At 42.4% G+C, this 18,208-nt stretch overlaps 1 protein-coding gene across 3 annotated transcripts in view; it reads left to right on the top strand.

The window, feature by feature from the left end:
- The first annotated feature begins 2,807 nt into the window (after positions 1 to 2,807).
- The window catches only part of Kif14 (kinesin family member 14), a 63,611-nt gene continuing 48,210 nt past the window's right edge, over positions 2,808 to 18,208 (top strand). Inside the window, exons 1-8 of one of the 3 annotated variants that reach the window (XM_063272468.1) lie at positions 2,808 to 2,975; positions 4,373 to 5,701; positions 7,861 to 8,115; positions 9,830 to 9,917; positions 12,768 to 12,866; positions 14,997 to 15,049; positions 15,728 to 15,758; positions 16,459 to 16,566. In XM_063272468.1, coding sequence (XP_063128538.1) covers positions 4,485 to 5,701; positions 7,861 to 8,115; positions 9,830 to 9,917; positions 12,768 to 12,866; positions 14,997 to 15,049; positions 15,728 to 15,758; positions 16,459 to 16,566 — 1,851 coding nt within the window. In that variant the 5' untranslated portion in view covers positions 2,808 to 2,975; positions 4,373 to 4,484. Of the gene's footprint in view, positions 2,976 to 4,372; positions 5,702 to 7,860; positions 8,116 to 9,829; positions 9,918 to 12,767; positions 12,867 to 14,996; positions 15,050 to 15,727; positions 15,759 to 16,458; positions 16,567 to 18,208 lie in introns of those variants that run through there. The other 2 variants (XM_039091329.2, NM_001427233.1) reach the window with 2 other exon arrangements.

The following is an 18,208-nucleotide window of genomic DNA, read 5'->3' on the forward strand; positions in this document are numbered from 1 at the left end:
GGATATTGGAGAACTGTGTCATGTCCCCAAATCAGGTGGGAGAACCCCGGCTTGAGGTGAGTCAGGAAGTTTCAACTGGTTTATCCTACCCACCTTGTACTGGTCAAATATTTCATTTTTTTCACCTTCGAAGAAACATGCACCTGGCAGTATTTTCTTCTTCTCTTTTAACAGACCATAACGAGTCCATTACAGAAGGACTGAACGATTTCTCATTGCTTATTTCCAGGGCTTAAGATCATAACCCTCATATCTCATAAATATGTCATCATCATTAGAAAGCCCCCAAATGCACTACTGGCCTTGAATATGGGTTTTAGCAATTTAGAGAGTTACACTGGGCCCTACGATTTAAGAGCTAACATTTGGTGAGCATTAATCCTATACAGGGCTCTATGCTAAGCATACATAAACTGACTTAATCCTCATTATGACTCTTTAGGATGGGTCCAGTCCTCATCTGCAATTTCCAGATGAAGAGCCTGAGTCACTCAGAGGCTAAGTGGGTGCCCTGCTAGCTGGCTCGGGACAGGATCTTTAGGGAAAAGGGCTGCCTCAGTGAAAAGGCCGAAGTGTCCAAGTCTGTCTCGTCTAAGCTAGAGGTGTGTGCAGGCAGGCCCTGAAGCATGTAATCCTGTAGAATTAGATCAGGGGTTTCAAACGTAAAGAGAGGAAAGTGGAAGTGTCGCTAGTGTTCTGAGGATTTCCTGTTAGTCACCAGAGCCCCAAGACCCTTCTGCAGGTCAAGCTCACACACGTGTGGAACATTTACCCATCACGGCTTACCAGCTTGTTCCTATTTCATGTTTAATTACTGTGTAACTTTTGAGGATTTTTTTTTCCTTTTTGAGACAAGATCCTACTCTTGCCCTGAAATTCACTATCCTGACTGCAAACTTGTAGCAACTCTCCTGCCTCCATCTAAATCCTGTGATTATAGGACCACCACACCCAAATCAATTACTATGTAGCTTAAGTGAGCACAATCCCTATGATTCAATTTGTTATGTTTTTCCTCATCTTTCAAGGTTTCATAGCGTCCTACTGTGAATGGGATGTTAGACTTTGCCAAGTTTTGACCCATTGAAGATAGGAAATATTCCTGTGAACTTCTTCAGAATAAGTTGCTTTCATATAATTACTAGGTCTGCATATTTATTGTTTTATGGATTGGAAGGGTTTGTTGATAAATATTTACTGGGCACTTAATTTATTTCAGGCCATATACGGAGCACTAGAGAGACACTGACTGACCAGACACGACCTCTGACCTCGAGAAACCTGCCAGTTTACACCTTGAATTTTCATATAAAATTATCAGCCCCAAAATTTAAAAAGAATTTCTTCACACACAGCTATTTTTTAATATCTGAGTTGTTTGCATTCTGTTTTATGTATATTGTGTGAATGAAGCATCTTTACCCAGGTTATCTATCACAAAATTATTATCATAAATTGAGATTTTTATTTATCTGTCATATTTCCTTAGTTATCTTAGACTTCTATGTTTTGAGTTATATTTGATTTTTTAAAAAAAATTCTCATGTTATTCGAGTTTACTAATCTTTTCTCTTGTCACACCACTTGCTGCTAACTGAATGAGTATTTTCTCAGTAGATCTGATAAACCATATTTTTGAGGGGGGGTGAATTTCCCTATAAGTAGATTTTAAGATTTTTAGGAGTTTAAGAATGAGGGCTGGATAGATGACCCAGTGGCTTAAGAGCACTTATTGCTTGTTCTTCCAGAGGACTTGGGTTCAGTTCTTAGTGCCCACAAGGTGTCTTACAATCGTCTGAAACTCCAGTTCCATGGGTCCCCAAAACACTCTTCTATGGACACTAGGAAAACGCACACAGTGTACAGACATAAATGCAAGCAAAACACACATATACATACATAAAACAGAAAGAAATTGTCAAGGAATAAAAATATCTTAAAAACTGACTACTTTATTGTGCAATTTTTTGTATAGTCAAAGCTACTTCTGGTTTCCTTTTCTCGCTTATTGAATATATTTCTATTATCTCCATACTGTTAATTTGGAAAAATATTTGGCTAAAATCATTCTGTTGAGCTGGTTGTTTTAGTAATTACCATTTTTAAAGCTTCGAAATGTTATTGTAACCTTTACCGCAACAACTTTGGACTTCCAGCCATACCACTTGCTACTTACTGGTCTGCCCATTCACAAGTTTATTAACAGACTGGCATAACATTAATACTTCATTTAAAAAAATCAGAGTTAAGGGGGTTGGGGATTTAGCTCAGTGGTAGAGCGCTTGCCTAGGAAGCACAAGGCCCTGGGTTCGGTCCCCAGCTCCGAAAAAAAGAACCAAAAAAAAAAAAAAAAAAATCAGAGTTAAAAAAAAAACACTAGGGTTGGGGATTTAGCTTAGCGGTAGAGCGCTTGCCTAGCAGGCGCAAGGCCCTGGGTTCGATCCCCAGCTCCGGAAAAAAGAAAACAAAAACAAAAACAAAAACACTAATTCATCTAATTACTTAGTTCACGACATCTTGCAACGACTTGAGTCAGGAATACAGAGTGCTATTATAATTAACGAGGGGCACATGGCCATTCACAATAAATCTTCGAGTAAAGCGTGGGATAGGTGAGTCACTGTCCTTTCTCCTTTAAACCCTTCAGGTGAGTGAGTGCCCGCCCCTTTTGGTGGTACCTCCCAACTCCGAGCTCTAAGCTTCAATTCCGCTCAGAGGAGGGGCGGGCCGTCACCTAGGAGATGGGGCGGGGCGTGTCTCGCGGTAGAAGCTGCGCTTCCGGGGGTGGGAGGGAGTGAAGGCGCGGCACTTGACGCTATACTCAGCGACCAATCGGGAAGCAAGGCGCGCATTCAAATTGCTGCAGCCGCGGGAGCCTGCTCAGTGAGCCCTGAGTACTGAGGGTTTGAGGAGAGGTAAACCTCTCCGAGCTGAGGTTCGAGCTGAGGTTCTGTGGTTGCTCGTCCAGAGAGCCGGTAGGCTGAGAGCGCTGCGGTGTTCGCCCAGCATACCCGGGTGCGCGGGCGGGTGGTGCGGCTCGGTCCCCTAAAGTCCGAAGGTCTCGGGAGGGGGCGCGGGGCCTCTGCTCCGTCCCATCCGGAAGCCTAGAGCTGCGCTGCGGGGGATGGAGCGACGGACTCCGAGGGGTCCCGGTACACTGTCACAGCCTGGCGTGACTGCCATAGTCGTCTGGAGCCTAGGCCTGTGGTCGTGACCGACTTCTCTTGTCTTCCTTCCAATCCTCATGGAGATCTGGTGGCCAAAACTGCAAACAAAAATAATGTTGATTCGTGCAAAGAGCAAATGGTTTTTAGTTTCTAAGACAAAGAGCTATAGTACTTAATTTCATCTTATAATGGGCGGGTTCTGTATTATCATTGAAAGTTTAGCAGTAGATGCATATACTCGGACTCACTCCTTCCTTCCTTTCTTCCTTCCTTCCTTCCTTCCTTCCTTCCTTCCTTTGATGCTTCTTATGTCAAACCTTAAAAAAAATGAGCTTCTGGTAATTTGTTCCTTGATTGTTAACAATGCTGAAATAGTTGGAATCAGTGTCATATTGTGAGGTAGACCTCGGGAATTCAATTTTAAAGAGTTGTTTATGCCATTTAAGGAGCATGATGAAGAGTGGCTTTTGCACTGTTCTGTTTTAAATAATGCCCCATAGATATTGTTCGCCTATACTCACCAATAGGTGTGTAAACACACGTCTGTCTAGTTTGTTGTATAATGAATAAAAGACAGTCTACTTGTCTAACTTGAGGGAGGAGTGGGCATGGATGACAGGGTCAGGCTGGGCTTGAAAGTTCCCTTCTCCCACCTCAGCCTCCCTAAGGCTGGCATTACAGGCACGGACCATCACAGCTGGCTATACATGCAGTTTATAGAGTGTAATGTCTGTGGTACTTACCTGAGAGTAGCCTCCCTTGTGGCATCGTGTTAGTCTCCTCTGTAGGCATTCCTGTAGTTGGCATACATTGACAAGTATTCAGAAGCCTTCTTTGCTGCGATTGACTAGATGCTGTGATTCCAAGTGGCTTAAAGTAAGCTGACATACACGTGTTAACGTTTCTCAAATCATTTGTCTTGAGAGAAAGGTCACCTGTAAGCTCCTTCTACACTAAGGATGGGAGGTCTTGTCTTTGAAGTCTTCAGAATCTGTGGGTGCTGGCCCATAATGGACCCCTCAGTAGATATTTGTTGAATAACAAGTCCAAGTCCTCTGAGGGTAGAGATTGTAGGAAGCTGTGTGGAGGTGCAGTGGGAAGTGGAGGCCGTGATTTAGTCTAATGCATCCTCTGAGTATTTACTTCTGTAGTAGGAGGACTTCTCTTTTTAAAGTTGAAGTAACCATTTTTCTCTTTTTTCGTAGTTCGTCAAAAAAAATTTTTTTTTAATTGAAAAGTACAAAATGCCCAGCGCCCCAGCAAGGTCTGAAAGTGATTAGATTCTTCACATCCTTTTTAAAATAACCTGCTGCCAAGATGTCGGTACACACTTCTCATAGCAGGCACAACATCGGGAGCCTGGAAGTGTCTTCTTCACAGAAGATTTCGGCATCGAGTGGCCTCGTCCACAGCAGCCGACTGGAACTGCGCTTGAAGTCAGATATGTCAGAGTGTGAAAATCACGATCCATTAGCGAATGCTGGAACCAAAACCATAGACATAAACAGCACTTATGTTATCTCTGCCTGTAAAAAAGCAAGAGAGACGCCCGCTACTCCTGATCCCGGGAGACTGACCCTTCAGAGAAGGACTACTTGGAACAAAGAATCCTCTTTACTTGGTAGTGAGTCGGGGCATCCTACTGGAAGAACAGCAGACACAAGTCTTAGGTTACAACGTCGTCCGCTCGCTAGAGCAGATTATGGGGAAAAGTGGGAGACATCGAATCCTGTGGGAGGTAATCCAGGAAGTAAGTCTGCTTCACAGAAAGGGAGGACAGAGGCAAAACTTGTAAATAATGACTCCTGTGCCCTGTCTTCCGTAGTTTCTGAGAAAGACTCAAATGACACCGGGTTGACAAAACGCAAAGACCCATGTCCTGCCCTCAGCACCTCTAATGAGAAGGTGACAGTTAAGAACCCAAACAGTAGAGCACCTATTGGTTCCCAGCGTCAGACTGAAGCTATGAGATCGGGACACTTAGTGGTACAACCGGTTGAGAACAAGGCAGATATCCAAGTGTCAGGAGGGGGGAACTCACACCATGGAAATGCTGGGAAGGGCATTGCAAAACACACCAGTACATTCGGAAGCTCAGAAACACGGACCCCGGCGAAATGTGTTTCAGAACATAGATCGGCACCACGGCATGACCTGCCGCCACCTAAAAGCCCAGCTTTATCCACACAGAAAAACAATGGCAAGGACATTGCAAAACATGTCAGTACATTCAGAAACTCAAGCTCAGAAACACAGACCCCGGCAAAATGTGTTTTAGAACACAGATGGGCACCAAGGCATGGCCTGCCACCCCCTAAAAGCCCGGCTTTATCAACACTGAAGAACAGGATTGCGAGCCCTCGAGTTAAACCAAGGCCAAAAAGTTCTCTCCTTGCAAATAAAAGCTCACAAGAAAGCACGCTCCCTCCTGAAGAAAAAAGTACAGTTCAGAATACCTTTACAGAACCAGACTCCTTAAAAGTAGAAAACAGTCAGGTGACAGTGGCTGTGCGTGTGAGGCCTTTCAGCAAAAGGTATGTTCGGTGTGTGCTCTCTCGGGCCGAGACAGTTCCATGTCATGATGTGTCTTTAAGACTCTCTGCTTTTAGAAAGCCAGTGTCTTTAAAGTTGTTGGCATTTTCTCTTGGTATAGGGAATTGAACCACGTGTGTACTAGGTAGGTGCTGTACCATTTGAGTCACATCTCCAGCCTACCAAAGGCTTAACTGTAGTTATACTGGTTATGTTTTATAGTAAAATACAAAATTTAAATCTATATTTTACATATATATACATATGTATGCATATATGTGTATGTATATATATAAAACCTAGCTAGGCATGATTATGTACACCTTTAATCCCAGCATTTGGAAGGAGAAGGCAGATGCATCTTTGAATTTGAAGCCAGCCTGGTTTACATAGCAAGCTCCGGGCTAATCAAAACTACAGAGTGAGGCCTGGACCTAATGTGGCCAGGGGCAGGGGGAGCTTGCTGCTGAGTGAGTCATTTTATTCTCTAATGCAACCTTCTTTTGATTCGTGGTAGTTGGGAATGTCTCTTTCCTTTTAAAAAGAGCCACACAAGCTCATAGATCCCCCAGAGAATGTTCCAGAATAGCAATCATCGACGGCATCGACTGCCTTTGGTACATAGCGTTCATAAACGCAGAGGCAGAGGACACTTGCTTTTGAAGGCATCGACTATTTCTTGAAAGGTGATTGCCGTCGGGATAGTCCCAGATTATTACTTTAAAGATTATTAAGACTTTAAAAAGTCAACTGAGTGTACAGGCTATGCCCTTGATCCCAGCTCTCAGGCAGATCCCTAAATCCAAGACCAGCCTGGTCTATAGAGTGAGTTCCAGGACAGCCAGGACTACGCAGAGAACCCTATCTTGAAAAAAAAAAAAAAATAGGGCTGGAGAGATGGCTCAGTGGTTAAGAGCACTGACTGCTCTTCCAGAGGTCCTGAGTTCAATTCCCAGCAATCACATGGTGGCTCACAGCCATCTGTAATGAGATCCAATACCCCTTCTGCTTTGTCTAAGACAGCTACAGTGTACTCATATACATAAAATAAATAAATAAATCTCTAAAATTAATAATAATTATAAAATGTGAGTGTGCAATAGAATTACTTTTAAGTATTTTCAGGATCAGTAGTTGTTAATATCTGAGTAACTTAGGAGTAGATATGGTGAGCACTGTTTCAGTGAAGGAACTTTAGAGTTTGAACTGAAAGACTCAGTAGTTAGAGGTAAGTTAGTAAGTTCTATAAAGGTCTCTTTTAGCACAAAATTGGGGTGGCGATAAGGGAGAGGGTTACTAGTGAGTTGTCCTAAGAAAGTCAAACTAACAAGAGCTTTACCACCATGAAAGGGAGAGACACAGTTGAGAGAGCCAGGACGGGAGGAGCAATGCCCACAGATGGGTGACTTGGGTGACTGCAGCTGAAAGACCCTGGGCTGTAAAGGACCAAGGAAGGGCCTGGCTCCAGACTCCTCAGGGAAGCTCAGGAGGATGAGGGTGAGGTGGGGCACGGGGCAGCACTCACCAGATTGACACAGATGGTTTAGAGGACAAGTTAGATTTTAAAGCCGATTCTCAGGCAAGAGGCTGAGCCAGCAATAGTGTCTTTTTGTACTAAGTGAAGATTTTCTAAGTGGGAGGAAGGATGCAGATGAAGACTGGAGGTCTTAACTGAGGGGCTCTCCTGCAAGGAGGGACCCCTGTACTAACAATAACAACCAGTACCCAGAGGACACTTCAGTGTCACCGCGGGGTCATTAAGACTGTGCTTATATTTTATGCCAGCGTTCTATAGATTTTTTATTCCCATGGTTTTTTTTTTTTTTTTTTTTTGGTAATAAAAAGATATTTCATGATTTGAATTGAAAAGAGATAATAGGATGGGAGCTTTAAACATTTTGCACAGAAAAGTTTAAAAATTGGTTTTCTGTACAGGGATTTGAAATATTGTTTTCCCTTTGAGTAGCTGCACTTGAAGCAACAGAAAATACATTTTGGAGACCCTCTGACCTTGGTTTCTTCATTTTCTACAAAGAGCTGAGGAATTTGTCCCAAAGGAACGATGCCCTTAAGCTTATAGAGGCCTTCCTTGTGTTCTGTGGAGATGGCATTCAGAGGAAGGAGAGGTCCTTGACTCTTCTCTCCATGCTTCTTTTCAAAGAGAGAAGACTGAGAAAGCATCCCAGGTTGTCTTCAGGAATGGGGAAGAAATAACCGTGGAACATCCCGATATGAAACAAATTTACTCTTTTATTTACGATGTTGCGTTTTGGTCTTTTGATGAATGTCACCCTGGCTACGCCAACCAGACAACTGTGTATGAGACACTGGCAGCGCCACTCCTGGACAGAGCTTTCGAAGGCTATAATACCTGCCTCTTTGCTTATGGCCAGACTGGCTCTGGGAAGTCCTATACGTAAGTACTGTCCACCATACATCTAACTAAACACGTTTACGTTTTCTGTCGTCAGAAACAGCATGGCTGTAGAAAGAATACAGTTGCTTTATTAAAATTAAAGAATATTGTATGTGTGCCGTGATTTGTGCATGGGTACATGTGCCTGTCTGTGGAGGGCAGAGGACATCTTTGTGAGGTTGGGTCTTTCCTTCTGCCTTTAGGCTCTGGGAATTGACCTTAGGTCATCAGACTTGCCTGCCTTTACCTGATGACCTATCTTGCCTTCCCAAGATTATAGTTTTGGCATCATGCAGATTCGGACTCTGGTCTCATCCGTTATTCTAAACTAGATCTAGATATAGGCACACATTTGACTCTCTAGGCTTTAGTTTACACAGGAGGTAATTTACCTCCTGTAAATATAATTGTCTCTGTTTTGCTATAACTTATATTTCTTTCTATCTATGTATCTATGTATGTATCTATCTATGTATGTATGTATGTATGTATGTATCTATCTATCTATCTATCTATCTATCTATCTATCTATCTATCTATCTATCTATCTATCTATCTATCTATCTATCTGAGACAGGGTTTCTCTATATAGCCCTGGCTGTCCTGAACTCGATTTGTAGACCAGGCCGGCCTTGAATTCATAGAGAACCTGCCTACCTCTGCCTCCCTGAGTGCTGGGATTTAAAGTGTGAGCCACCCACCATCAGCTAATTTTATTTTTTATGTGTGAGTGTTTTGCCTGCATGTTCGTCTGTGTACCACATGCATACTGGGTGCCTGAGGAGGCCAGAAGAAGGTGTCAGAGTCCCTGGAACTGGAGTTACATATGGTTGTGAGTCTCCATGTAAGTGCTGGGAATTGAACCCAGGTCCTCTGGAAGAGCAACAAGGGCTCTTAACCACTGAGCCAATTCTCAGCCCTAACTTGTATTTCTTTTGTAAACTGAAGTCCAAAGATGATTTGTATGTGTGCGTGTATGTATGTGTGCATGTGTGCTTACACTAAGAGAATTGATAATAGGATATCTTGGTCTCTCTCATATTTAGCAGATCAAGACACCTCAATCTTCCTTGTATTAACTAGTATGAGCAACTGTGAAATTACTGGCTAAATACTTGACTATAAATTATGGTCCTATACAGGTACCTGGTTTTATTTTACTGAAGTGGGGTCTTAGTAAAGATATTTTAGTATGTTCTTTAAGCAGGAGGGTTTGAAGAAAGGTGCTCAAAAGGAAGTCTTTGCTTATATTCTCTCATAGCAACCCTTCCCTCTGTGTACTTCTGCCATTCCCATTTTAAGGACTGAATTGAGGTTTAATGGGGTTTAGTATCACATGGGAGGTCATAGGGCTAACTCAGAAACATAAAAACTCTGGTGGTTCACACCTGTAATCTCAGAACATGGAAGGCAGAGGCAGGAGAAACAAGTTCAAGACTTGCCTACAGTGAGACTCCAGGTTCAATCCCTAGCCCTGCTCCCATTCCCGGAAAAAGGAAGTTGAAGCCCACTGTGGGGATATGCGAGACTCTGGCTTGAAGAAGTAAGGCCTGGATGTGGCAGGTTTGGTTCCTGACCTAGAGTCATAGATTTCAGCGATGGATCTCGGTTTCTGTGTTCTCTAGTCCCTTCCTGGACGTTTTTTCCCACGTGAAACTTTTAAGATTTCTAAAGTAATCAATGTTGCTTACTTCTGTCCACAATATCTTTCTAGGATGATGGGGCTTAATGAAGAGCCAGGGATAATTCCAAGATTTTGCGAAGACCTTTTTGCTCAAATCGCCAAAAAACAAGCCTCAGAGGTATGTTCAAACTCACAGTCATGACCGCCCAGACCGGTGGCAAGGTCGAAAAGATGGCGTTCTGGTCTCCAGATCATGCTTCTTTGGTGTGGAGGGAGAGGGAGAGGGAAGGCGGTTCCCGATGCAGAGGCATTTCTCGCTGGGGGGCAGTGGTACAGCCCACCTTATTCATGCTGCTGTGTTCTGGTCTGTGGCGCAGGCTGCCCTTGAATTCTCTGTTCTTGTGTCCCTGCCTCCTGAGTGCTGGGACTCCATGTGTGCACCACCACGCCTGGCTCCTTTGTTTCTCTCCTTTCATGCTGTGCTTACAAGAAAGTGGCTATTTACCCATTTATGTACTTCCGTGGTCAAGTAAGTGCACAGACTAAACAGCTAGAAACAGGATAGGGAAGCCATAGTGGGAACCCTGACTCCGCTTTAAAAGTCATACCTTTCTAGCCATGCCACTGATCCATTTCTCCACTAGTGAAATGAGCCAATTCAAGCCAGGCTAGCTTGTAACTAAATTATCCTGTTTAAAATAGTCTAAGTTCTGCCCTGTGAGTTTGAGGCAAATCTGTTCCTGCCTCTGACTATCCCAGGAACTCTCTCTCTACCGGGACTTCCTATTTCCTGCCTCAGCTATAGGCTATCAGCTTTTTATTGACAGGCGGTGTTTCCATACACTACATAAGAGATTCTCTATACCATATACCTCTTCAGCTTTTGCTATCTGGAACTTTCTCTGGAGAGCGGGATGCCTCAAAGAGGTCCACCTGCCTCTGCCCCCTTAGCTCCATGATTAAAGGCATGAGCCTCCACTCCTGCCTGCATTTTTAGAGTTTTTTGAGAAACCTCCACACTGATTTCCATAGTAGCTCCACCAGTCCACACTCCTACCAACACTAAGGTCCTGTTTTTCCACAGCCTTACCTGTCTTTGTAAGATGAAATCTCAGATTAGTTTTTTGCATTTCCTTGATGTCTAATTGTATATAACACTTAAAAGAAAGAGCATCTGTGTCCTTTCTCTTGAGAACTGTCTGTTCAGTCCCGTAGACTTTTTCTTAGGTCAGGTTGTTCACTTTCTTGGTTTAGTTTTTTTTTTTTTTAAGCTCTGTATATATTCTATACACGAATTGTCTATCAGATGTATAGGTGCATTTCTTTGACAATCCATTTTCTACTGGAGAGGGTCTTGACTTCCCAGCATGGACGAGGCCTTGTTCTTCATTTCTTCACATCCTTAGCGATATGCTAAAGCCATACACCTGGTCGATAAGTACTTCAAATACTTACAGGCTTGAATTGAACTTTATCTAGAAGAAAAACTTGTTTTATGGAGATAAAATTTAAAGAACATTAATCATTTTAAAGTGTACGGTTTAGTGGTACAATTTTTTAAGTTATATTTATTGTGGGGCAGATGTGTCACAATGTGCTCCTGGGGGCAGAAGACAGCTTGTGGGAATCTGTTCTTCGTTCCATCATGTGGGTCCCGGAGATCAAACTCAGGTCATCAGGGGTGGCAGTGATGCCCTTCCCTGCTGGCCCTTCTCACAGACCCAAGTGGCAAATTCTTCATTTGTTTTCTGAGCCAGGGTTTCACTGTGCAGCCCTGGCAGTCCTGGAACTTGCTTTGTAAATCAGGCTGGCCTTGAATTTACAGAGACCCACCTGCCTCTGCCTTCTGGGATTAAAGGCATGTGCCATCACTGCTCGACTTGACGTGGTAAATTTTTTTTTTAAAGATTTATTTGTTATATGTGAGTGCACTGTAGCTGTCTTCAGACACACCAGAAGAGGGCACCAGATTCCATTACAGATGATTGTGAGCCACCATGTGGTTGCTGGGATTTGAACTCAGGACCTCTGGAAGAGCAGTCAGGGCTCTTAACCACTGAGCCATCTCTCCAGCCCCAGGTGGTAAATTCTTTATGTGATCTCTATGTAGTTCCAAAAAATTCCCATTGCCCCCAGAGAAGACTTTGAATATAATACATTGTCACGTCCCGTTATTACTTCTTCCAGACTCCGGCAGTTACTAATCTGCTTATGTATCTGATTTTGTTTGCTTTGAAATTTTCACACAAGTGTTATCACATAATGTGTAACTTACGTGTCTGGCTTCTTTCACTTGGCGTTGTTCGTCAGAGGTATATTCCTGTTTCAGCAAGTATCAGTCAGAACTTTATTCTTCCGGCGGCTGGATAATAATACAGGCTGTTTATCTCTATAGTAATGAACACTCCTACACAACTTTCCATTCGAGTACTCTTCGTATTGGTTTGATGTGTAAGATAGAAATATGAGCCCCGAGCTAAATTCATGCCTAACCTTTGAGGGACTTCTTTTCCACGGTGGCATTGTCATTTTATATTTCTCCCAATAATTGCTCATATTTTGTGTGTATGGGTGTTTGCCTACATGTACTGGTGCCCTCAGAGGCCAAAAGAGGGCATTGGGTTCACTGTAACTGGAGTTGTGGATGGCCAGAAGGTCATGTTGGTCCTGGGAACAGAATCCAGGTTCTCTGCAAGAACAGCAAGTGCTCTTAACTGCTGAGCCATCACGCCAGCCCAGTTTATTGTTGTTCATAGCTGGCCTCGCGGGTATGAAATGCTTTCTCACCGTGTGTTTTTGATTGGCATCTCCCTGCTGACAGGTGACATTGATCTGTGCTTATCCACCAGTTAGTTATGTGTGTTTCTCGGAAAAATGTCTGTCCAAGCTCTTTGCATGACTTTTAATTATATTTTTTTATGTTGGCGGTAAGAGTCCTTCGTGGATTCTGGGTCTGTATCCATACTAGGCATATGATTTACAAAGTACAAGGAATCTTAAATGGATACTTTGTTTCTGTTCCTTCCAGGTCAGCTACCATCTTGAAATGAGCTTCTTTGAAGTTTATAATGAAAAAATTCATGATCTTCTGGTTTGTAAAGGAGAAAATGGGCAGAGAAAACAACCAGTAAGATTTTAAATAATTTTTCCTACGTTTATTTATTTGTTTATGGGGAAGGGTGGCACATGTGTGGGAAGTCTGCACAACTCAGCTGGAATCACGTGGGTCCCAGGGATTGAACTCAGGTCATCAGGCCTGCTGAGTGAGCCACCTCTCCTGTCCTTAAATCATTTTTAAAAGTGTGTGTGCGCGCGTGTGTGTCTAGATGTGCATGTGTCATGGTTGTGGCTGTGGGTGCATAGAGACAGGAGGATAGGCTCATGGAGGCTATTCTCTCCTTCCAGTGTGTGTGTGTGTGTGTCGTGGTTGTGACTATCTGGATTCTTGTCATCAGAATCAACTAAGGTCATCAAGCTCGGGGGCACGCACTTTTTTTTTTTTACTTTTTTTTTTTTTTTCCGGAGCTGGGGACCGAACACAGGGCCTTGCGCTTGCTAGGCAAGCACTCTACCACTGAGCTAAATCCCCAACCCCATGGGGGCAGGCACTTTTACCTGCTGTCCCATCTGCCCTTATTTATCATTTGTTTTTATTCCTATGTGTGTTACTGCATACATTCGTGACTTCCCTTAAGCACGTGTCTTCAGTTTTTTTTTTTTTTTTTTTTTTGGTTCTTTTTTTCGGAGCTGGGGACCGAACCCAGGGCCTTGCGCTTCCTAGGTAAGCGCTCTACCACTGAGCTAAATCCCCAGCCCCTCGTGTCTTCAGTTTTTACAAAAATACTTTCATGTGGTAACCAACCCTTTGAGTCTCCAATTTAACTGCATTGTTTAGAAGTAGCTGGACATCTCGCATGAAAATTAAAGTAGTTGTGATTTAGCTTATTTTTTAATTTTCATCAAGTGGCAGGGCATGGTGGCCCACACCTTTAATCCCAGCACTTGGGAGGCAGAGGCAGGTGAATCTCTGTGCTCAAGGCTAACTTGTTCTACAGAGCTCCAGGGCAGCCAGGACTATACAAAGAAACCCTGCCTCAAAAACAAAAAAACCAAAACAACCAAAACAAACAGTAAATAAATAAATTTTAATTAGATATTGTTTAAAAGTTAAAAATAAAATATTTGCCCCATGATTTATTAAGACTACATGAGTCAAATATAGAATTTCTAATAGGCCAAAAAAATAGATCTTTTAAAAACAGTGCTCTTATGGAATATGCACTTCAATGGACTCAGGGGCACACATGCATGTGTGTCTGCCTGCGTGTGGAGGACGCCTCAGATGTCATCAGAATATTGTCTACCCCGTGAGGCAGGCTGTCTCACTGGCCTTGAGCTCACAGTTAGGCTAGACTGGCTTAGTCAGTAGGCCCCAGTGAACCTCCTGCCTCCACTTCCCCAGCGCAGGGTTACAAGGCTGTGGGCCCTAGGGTTTGAACCCAGGTCTTCCCACTTCCAAGGCTATTATTGCCCCAGTGTGTACTTATTTGATGCTTTGTAGATCATCTATGAACAAGATTTTCAGTTAAAAAAAAAAAAAAAACAAGGAAAACTGCAGCTAGAATTGAATTTTTAATTTTATGAAGGACATCTCAACCCAAGAAATGAAAATTAGAATCTCTTTGTCTTAATTAAGTTTGCCGTTGGTGACACTGAGAAACTTAAAATCACATTTTCTTTAATGAATTCTTGATTTCTATACAATTTACAATTTTTGGATAAAGCTTTAAAAGAAAAAAAGCTTGCTTTTTTTTTTTTTTTTTTAATGTTTTTCAACACAGAGTTTCTCTGTGTAGCCCTGACTGTCCTGGAACTTAACTCTATCTGCCTGCCTCTGCCTCTGCCTCCGCCTCTTGAGTGTTGGCATTAAAAGCGTGTCACTACTACAGCTCCATAAAGGTGAAAATTTTAATATCTGAAGTTTACAATGAATTTATTTTAGAGAGACTTAAAAGCATGTATAATAGCTACTATAGGATTTAATTTAAGAGTAAAAAGTAAGACACGTATACAGATATGTCTGTTTGTGTATTATGCAGCTAAAGTCTTTCTGGTGAGGATGTTCTTAGTGTCTCACACATTTTATTTCTTTCTGGATAAATTTCTATCTCAAACTCGAATATAAAAGAACAGATTCAGAATTGTATTTTCTACTAAATATTTGTCACATTCTTAAAGATGTAATGTCTCCCCACAGCTGCGAGTGAGGGAGCATCCTGTTTCTGGACCATATGTTGAAGGTCTGTCAATGTAAGTGTCCACTCAGCCAGCAAGAGGGAGAGCAGTGGTCAGAGAGGGCATGCTCACCTGTGGTCCTTATCACACTATGTGAGCGTCCCAGTGTTGAAACCTGTGTCCGTGCACTTCCCTGCTCTCGGTCCAAACCAGCTCTTAGTTCTTTGTTCTTGTATTGTTAGCTTCTTTTAAAATGCCTGCGAAGTCTGACACCAGCTATTGGCTAATCTGACTGTAATGTCCATTTCCTTCTTACTCTCATCCCCCAGCCCCCTTTAGCTTAGAGTCTTTACAACTCACTTTTACTCCTCTTACTTTAAGAGGCTAAGCGAAGAGTTTCACACCTGCCAGGAGTCACTGACTCTGTGTTCTAGCTCTGTTCGTTGGGGAAAAGGAGCATGGCTTAATATAAATTCAGCTCTGTTCAATAACATGCATATTGTACACGTCCGTATGAGTTGGTATATGTGTGTTACATAGTAGAATATTATAATGTTAAGATTCCAAATTTTTTAGTAGGGGAAAAGTTATAATTTCTGGTAAAAGTTTTAAGAAATGACCTAGGGGGAACTAGCATGATAATGTTTGTGAATTAGTTTATTATGATTGTCAGAGAATAATAAAAGATTATTAATTTACTGAACAAGATTAAAATCATTAGTAAAATTTTTTTGTCTTTTTCTTAAAAAACAGGAATGTTGTCAGTTCTTACTCTGATATTCAGGTAAGATTGGTTCTTTTTTTTTTTTTTTTTTTTTTCTTTTTTCTTTTTTTCGGATCTGGGGACCGAATCCAGGGCCTTGCGCTTGCTAGACAAGCGCTCTACTGCTGAGCTAAATCCCCAACCCCCAGATTGGTTCTATTTTATCTCGTTTTAACTAGATAAAGCACAATGATAAACATTTATTTCCCCTGAATTGTTGGCGTGAGTAAAGGAAAAATCTTGTGAACTGACTGTGCATGTTAAGTTTTAACCAAACTAGTTCAACTAAAATTCAGAACATCCTGTCACTTTAGAAGAATGGAAAAAGATTGTGTATGATTTTTTTTTTTTGAAACAGGATTTTTCTGTGTAGTTCTAGCTGACCTGGAACTTGCTCTGTTGACCAGGCTGGCCTTGAACTCACAGAGATCTGCCTGCCTCTGCCTCCTGAGTGCTGGTATTCAAGGTTTCGCCACCTCTGCCTGGCTAGAAATTCTGAAGGGCATTATTTTTTTGTGTGTGAAAGAAACAAATAGAGCAAAAACCAAAAGAGGCAGTGGCCACTCAAACTGTCAAAAGATAATTTCTTTTTATAAATTAACTAAGCATGTGTGTAACAAATTAACAAATGTATGTGAAAATCAACTGCACTTTCTCTTTTGTTACTTAATCTTTTTGAGTAAGTCACTGTAGGCCCACTGGCCTACTTCTTTCTTACTAGAGCTGGCTGGAACTGGGAAATAAACAAAGAGCCACGGCGGCCACTGGCATGAACGATAAAAGCTCCCGCTCTCATTCCGTTTTCACCCTGGTGATGACGCAGACCAAGGTATTTTTTTTATTGTAACTCAATTTCACTTTTTAATTAAAATATAATTACATTATTTACCCCTTCCCTTCCTCAAGTCTCTCCCATGCTCTCTCCTTCCTTCTCAAATGTATGACCTCTTTTCCTTTCATTGTTATCACACACACACACACACACACACTCTCTCTCTCTCTCTCTCTCCACACTCCATTTGTTTGCGTGTCTATGATCTCAGGGCTGACCACATGGTATTGGATAGCCACTTATGGTCTTTTCTCCAAAGGAGACTAATCCTGCCCCTCTCAGCATTCCTCAGGTGCCTGTAGTTTCTGGGTGGAGTCCCATAGGATTTTCCCTTTCTCGATTAGTCTCTTGGTATTGTCCCTGCTCAGGTCTTGTTTAGGCAACTGTACTATGGAGATCTCATGGGTGAAACTTTCCTGACTCTTTTAAGAAACAAAATCTCAAAGCAGTTCCCCTGGTCCTCTGACTCTTACAGCCTCTCTTCCAAGATGTTCCCTCGGCCTTAAGTGCAGGAGTGTCATACACGTACCTGTTGGGACTGGCACCCTGTGAGCAGTTGCCTCTGTTTTCTGTGAGGGTCTCATCAAAGAGAAGCTTCCTTGATGAAGAGTGAGAGCCACACTTACCGTACATATAAGGATCCGTATTTAAATTACAGCTCGGAATTATGCTACTTAGTAAAGTGGGGTAGCAGGTTCTCCTTTAAGATCCATGTCCTCATTAGCCCTGAGTGACTGGCTAGGTTTATAGGCACGGTTCCCTTCTGTTGAGCACGGTGTATTAGACAGCTGTTGGTCACCGAAATCTGAGCGCCGTTATTGCACCCTTAGCAATGTCTTGCTTGCTGGTGATGGTTGTAGTTCATAGGCGTCATGACTGGGTGGGACTGTCTGTTGCTTCCCTCCCCTGGCAGCTTCAGGTCAGTTCTGGTTAAGACCCTGAGTCCTTTGTTGGAAGTGCACAATCAGAGCAAAGTCTTTTGTTGGTGGTGGTGACTTTCATAGGTAAGAGTGCATAGGTAAAAGTCCATTTGTTTTGTGTTTGTCTTCTTTACTTGTAGACATAGAGATAGAATCTTCCAGTTGGTTATGATCACAATCAAACTTCACAAAGCTTTTAACAATCATGTGCCGTAGAAATTCTTTAAAGTTTTAGTCTACGATTATAACTGGATTTTTTCTGCTGTTAGACATTTATATTGATTTAAAACGTTTTGGTACTATACTGCTGAGATAACTCACAGTTGTTTGCTTATGATAACTAAGTCGTTAGGACTTCTGTTCCTTTGTATTTGCTGCAATCTAAATGCTGGCCAATGTGTTGTTTTTATCACACCTCACGGATACATATGTATCTATCTACACAGCAGGAGGTGGTCTTAGAAAAATAAATAACTTGGGGGCGGGGGAGATGGCTCAGAGGTTAAGAGCACTGGATGCTCCTCCACAGGTTCGGTGTTCAATTCCCAGCAACCACATGGCAGCTCACAACCATCTAAGTGGGATCTGATGCCCTCTTCTTGCCTGCAGGCACACGTGCAGACAGACCACTGTATACATAATAAATAAATACACCTTTAAAAAAATGTAACGTAATAGCTTCGCCTTTTAAAGGCTTACATTGATGACAAGTCATTTAA

This window comes from Rattus norvegicus, chromosome 13 (assembly GCF_036323735.1).
Source record: "Rattus norvegicus strain BN/NHsdMcwi chromosome 13, GRCr8, whole genome shotgun sequence".
NCBI lineage: Eukaryota > Metazoa > Chordata > Mammalia > Rodentia > Muridae > Rattus > Rattus norvegicus.